General features: G+C 44.0%; 1 protein-coding gene across 1 annotated transcript in view; it reads left to right on the top strand.

Moving 5' to 3' along the window:
• grik4 (glutamate receptor, ionotropic, kainate 4) overlaps nucleotides 1-5000 on the top strand; it is a 166033-nt gene that overhangs the window by 112550 nt on the left and 48483 nt on the right. Inside the window, exon 9 of the mRNA XM_076290323.1 lies at nucleotides 925-1029. Within this exon, the coding sequence (XP_076146438.1) occupies nucleotides 925-1029 (105 nt within the window). The remainder of the gene's footprint in view (nucleotides 1-924; nucleotides 1030-5000) is intronic.

Here is a 5000-nt window from a genome sequence, read left to right as displayed (position 1 = left end):
TAAATACAAGACAGCTCAATCCAGTAAACTCAAATCCATCCACAGATACAGTATCTCACATCGACATCTACTGTATGTAACAGCTCACATCCACATTTACGCATTCATTCTTGAATTTCCCTTTGGGGATCAATAAAGTATCTATCTATCTATCTATCTATCTATCTATCTATCTATCTATCTATCTATCTATCTATCTATCTCATTCGAAAACATCATTTGAACAAACAGTTACTCAGCCATCTCCTAATATGTCACACCTACATTTCCACATCACAAGTGACTCTAGGCAGATTTATGCATCAATCCTCCAACAGATCACACTCACACCGCCCATGGGCCGACTGATTGACCGACTCACTCACCTTCACACTTGTCCAGCCATGGGCCGACTGACTGACCGACTCACTAACACTGCATTTGTTTTCTGTGCTGTTGTTCTACTGAGTATTTATTTCCCCCCCATGTTATGTGATTATTTTTGTTGTACCATTGTCATTGTTTTATGTTTGTTTGTAAGCACTTTGGTTCAACTCAGTTGTTTTTAAATGTGCTATAGAAATAAAGTTGACTTGACTTGACTTGACTTGAGTCCGACTGCTTTGGCTTGCAGACGGGAACACACTGTGTGTGTGTGTGTGTGTGTGTGTGTTTGTGTGTGTGTTCTTCTGTGGCCCTGACAGGGACGCTCACATATACTCGACTTATGTGCATGTGTGTTTATACTTACCCATTGAGCTTGGAGAAACGCAGTTTCATTCAGCTGTGCAGTCCTTGTTGGAATGCTCTGAATGACAATAAAATTCACTTTGACCTTGACTTTGACCTTGACATTTCCACTTGATGAAGGCCTGCTCCGGTGCTGAAGGAAGCTGCTTTGGCGGACAGACGGTGACACACTGTTCTTTCCTCTGTCCCGCATAGGTAGAACTGGAAGGTCTAACAGGCCACATTGAGTTTAATAGCAAAGGCCAGCGGTCCAACTACGCCCTCCGAATCATGCAGAATGGCAAAGATGGCCTAAGGCAGGTAAAGTAAAACTCGCCTCTCCTCTCATCTCTCGCCCCCCCCCCCCCTCCCTCTCTCTATCTCTTTTTTAGTCCTCCACTTTCCTCTCTGGTCTGCTCTCATTTCTAGTCACCACTAGTTTTCTCTTTTCTATTCTTTCTTCTCTCAACCCCCCTCCTCTCTTTTGACTCTCCTTTCTCTCACCTGAACTTGTGTGTGTGTGTGTGTGTGTGTGTGTGTGTGTGTGTGTGTGTGTGTGTTCCTGCATGCGTGTGTCCGTGCTGCATTCGTGTGTGTGTGTGTGTGTGTGTGTGTGTGTGTGTGTGTGTGTGTGTGTGTGTTTGTGTGTGTGTGTGTGTTCCTGCACGGTGGCCCTGCTCCTATCCCAGGCGAGCGCTGAGTGATTTTGAAAGCTCTTAAGTGCTCTGACAGCGACGCAGCAGGGAGCATTGAGGACAGTCCCGCCACTTCGTTCTCAGAGGAGAGGATATACATAGGTCTGTTAAGTGCACTGTAATTTCAGATGTGAGGCCTAGAGTACGCTAGTGCACATGATGAGTAATGAGAAATCAGACTGACCAGAGATACTAGTGTTACTAAAGTCAAAAGTCAAAGTCAAAGTCTGCTTTATTGTCAATTTCTTCACATGTCAAGACATACAAAGAGATCGAAATTACGTTTCCCACTATCCCACGGTGGAGACAAGACATATTTTATCAATTAGGTCCACAGACAAACATAACATTCAAGTAAACAATATAAAAAGTAAAAATAAGAAGGCACATACAATGAAGAAAATAAGAGCAGCAAAATTTGAGTTGAAAATGTGCAATTGTGCATACAGTAGACAGTCAATATAATAGTGCAAAAGTCAGGCCAATAAATGGCTGAGGTAGTTCTGTTTGACCTAAGTATGCAAGTGGCATAGTGGTGCAAGTTATGTAAGAGCAGCAGAAGTGTGTTCAGAAGTGTTTTCAGGACAACAGGACAACAACAACAAGTTGCAAAGTGTGCAAGTGTACAAGTGGAGTAGTGCAAGTAGAGTAGTGCAAGGCAGCCATTGTAGGTCCAAAGTCCAGGATGTTATGTAGCTGAGGGTGGAGGGGGGAGAGGGGAGAGAGAGTTCAGCATCCTAACAGCCTGTCTACTATCTATATAGATTGACTTCTTTTCAGTGCAGCTATGCTTTCTTCTATTTAGACTGGGGCAAAGAGAAGGACAAATTGCAGTGGTAGCAACCATTACATCATACTGAAAGCACACACAAGGGCAGTAAGACATAATGCTAGTGACATTCAATGTGAACGCGTGGATTTTAGATGGACAGCTAAAATAATGCTTTGGAACAAAGATGATTGCTTCTGACTGTTTTCAACTGGTGATAAAGAACTTTGAAAAGCTTTCTACTCACTGTAGTGGGGTTTTATTTTCAGTTGTCAAAAGCGGTGAGGGCAAAATTGGTGATGTTCCCAGCGTGAGTAAAATCTACCTCTCCTGCATAGTGGGGATGATCATCTTTTGAGAAGTTGGTTTTACAGGCAGAGGTGGGGGGGGGGGGGGGCAGAGCCAGTTTCACTCTGGGCGATGGAGGTATACTTTATGGCTCTGTGTGTGTGTGTGTGTGTGTGTATGTGTGTGTGTGTGTGTGTGTGTGTGTGTGTGTGTGTGTGTGTGTGTGTGTGTGTGTGTGTGTGTGTATGTGTGTGTGAGTCTGTGTGTGTGTGCATGCATCTGTACTGTATGTGTGTGTGCGTGTGTGTGTGTGTTACACAGAGTGTGTGTGTTCACTGATAAAACCAGACAGTCACACCATATCTTTCCCCTATGGGTAAAGCACATTGTGCAGATCAATGAAGAACCCAAACCTTTAGAATCTCACTGAGAGGCAGTGATGTGATGAGAGATGGAATACTGTGAAAGCTGTGGGTGACAACCCGTGACATCACTTCCTGATGTCTCATGTTCACATGAGAGAAGCTTATTGATCCTTATGTTGAATGGCAAGGCAGCTAAAGGAAGAAAATTGATCTCTCGTTCCTTAAGTATCCTATTCAGTCTAACAGGAATATAGCCAGAGGACCGAGGGTGGTGATGTTCTAAAATGTGTCAATGTTTAGATGTGTCGGACAGCTGATTACTGTGGTTTAGATCCTGGAGAGACGTTTGATAGGAGCATCAAGAGCTCTTTCATATCAGCTTTTAAGATGAAACACTCTGGCACTTATCTGTGAGTACATGTGAGTGTGTGTGTGTGTGTGTGTGTGTGTGTGTGTGTGTGTGTGTGTGTGTGTGTGTGTGTGTGTGTGTGAGGGAGGGTTCAGGGTGTGTGTGTGTGTGCATGGCTGTGTATCTGTTTTGTGTGTGTGTGTGTGTGTGTGTGTGTGTGTGTGTGTGTGTGTGTGTGTGTGTGTGTGTGTGTGTGTGTGAGAGTGTGTGTAAAAATAAAATAACCCACAGCCTAAATGATATCATATAACCATCTCAACCACAGAGGACTACTCCAATTAAAATGGAAATCCATTCAACTGAAACAGAAACAGTTGCTTGTAAAATTCCCTCTTTAAAGAAGCCCTATGCAGGTCTGGTTATTCCTTCGCTGTTTCTGGGTTTTCGCCTGATTTGGGCTCGCATTATTCACGACATAGCTCCCCCTGCAGCTTCGGTAGCAAGTGACTGCTACGCTAAACCCCCAATAGCTAGCGAGCTAGCATCAATAAACCAAGCTAAACACATAGGGCTCACAATAAAACGGTCGAGCAAAAATCACATTACAAAAACGAAGTTCACCCAAAGGTAGGCTACTTACAATTTCAACAGCAACAAAGCCAAGTCGGAGTCCGTTTTGCAGTCTTCTTAGAAACTACAATCTGACTAAATCTGACTACATTTTCGAGTATTTCCGCCGAGTTACATCCGGATGTGTTCCGACCGTGACCAGAAAGTTGCATATTCGGTTTTTCCGCGGAGAAGCACTAGGGGGAGACGAAGCACCCACCAAACGACCCAAAAAGTGTTGTAGAACCATCAGAACGACTCTCAACCTGCATAATTAAGGTCATTTTTGCTAAAATTGTTGCATAGGGCCTCTTTAATGTAAGACAGTTTGTGTGAATGGGATGGAATGGAATCATCAGAGTCAACAGGTCCTGAATGACCTCTGTTGGCCCTGAGCAGTTGTAGAACGTGGTAGAGCCAATCAGAGACCTCGCTGTGAGCTACCCAGTGATTGACAGGTCATTCAGTGTAACCTGAGTTAATGCTGTGGTCTATTTTGGTCAGATGAGTTCTGCAGTCTTGTATTGCTCCATCCCAACTATGGCCTAATCAGGGGCAGTGATATGTGTACACACACACACACACACACACACACACACACACACACACACACACACACACACACACACACACACCTAAAATGTCTGTCTCTATACACACATAAAGTTGTGTAGCTAGCTCAGCAGAGTTTCTTTGTTCATTCGCGCACACACACACATACACACACACACTCACACAAACACTATCACACAAATACACATGCACACAAATGTGTGACGATTGCAATCACTGTTATTATAAAGATATCAGCGAGGGAAATGGTGCAACATTGTAGGACTTAATGCCACTGTTTCTCTGCATCCCAGTTGTGTTCTTTTGTTTGAGGCGGCTTCTGAATATGATTAAGTGGGGCAAGTGGAAAAAATTACATTCTGGATATTTGTGTGTGTGTGTGTGTGTGTGTGTGCATGCATTGGCTCAGAGTGTCACTGGCTGTTAAGAGGTGTGGATGCCTTGGCAACACAAACTGCAAAAGATGCCAGGGCAGAGAATTGGCTGCATTCAAACTGTCATCCACACACGTGTACACTCACACACACACACACAAACACACACTCACACGCTGTCACATACATACACACACATTCACACACTCACTCACACACACACACACACACACACACACACACACACACACACACACACACACACACACA

The sequence above is a fragment of the Alosa pseudoharengus genome, unplaced genomic scaffold (genome assembly GCF_046254945.1).
Source record: "Alosa pseudoharengus isolate Yale_2024_CS ecotype anadromous, Long Island Sound unplaced genomic scaffold, YU_APseudo_1.1 YU_APseudo_1.1_scf_18, whole genome shotgun sequence".
In the NCBI taxonomy this organism is placed as follows: Eukaryota; Metazoa; Chordata; class Actinopteri; order Clupeiformes; family Clupeidae; genus Alosa; species Alosa pseudoharengus.
The sequence above is the reverse complement of the archived record's forward strand: the minus strand, read 5'-3'. Positions and strand labels throughout refer to the sequence as shown.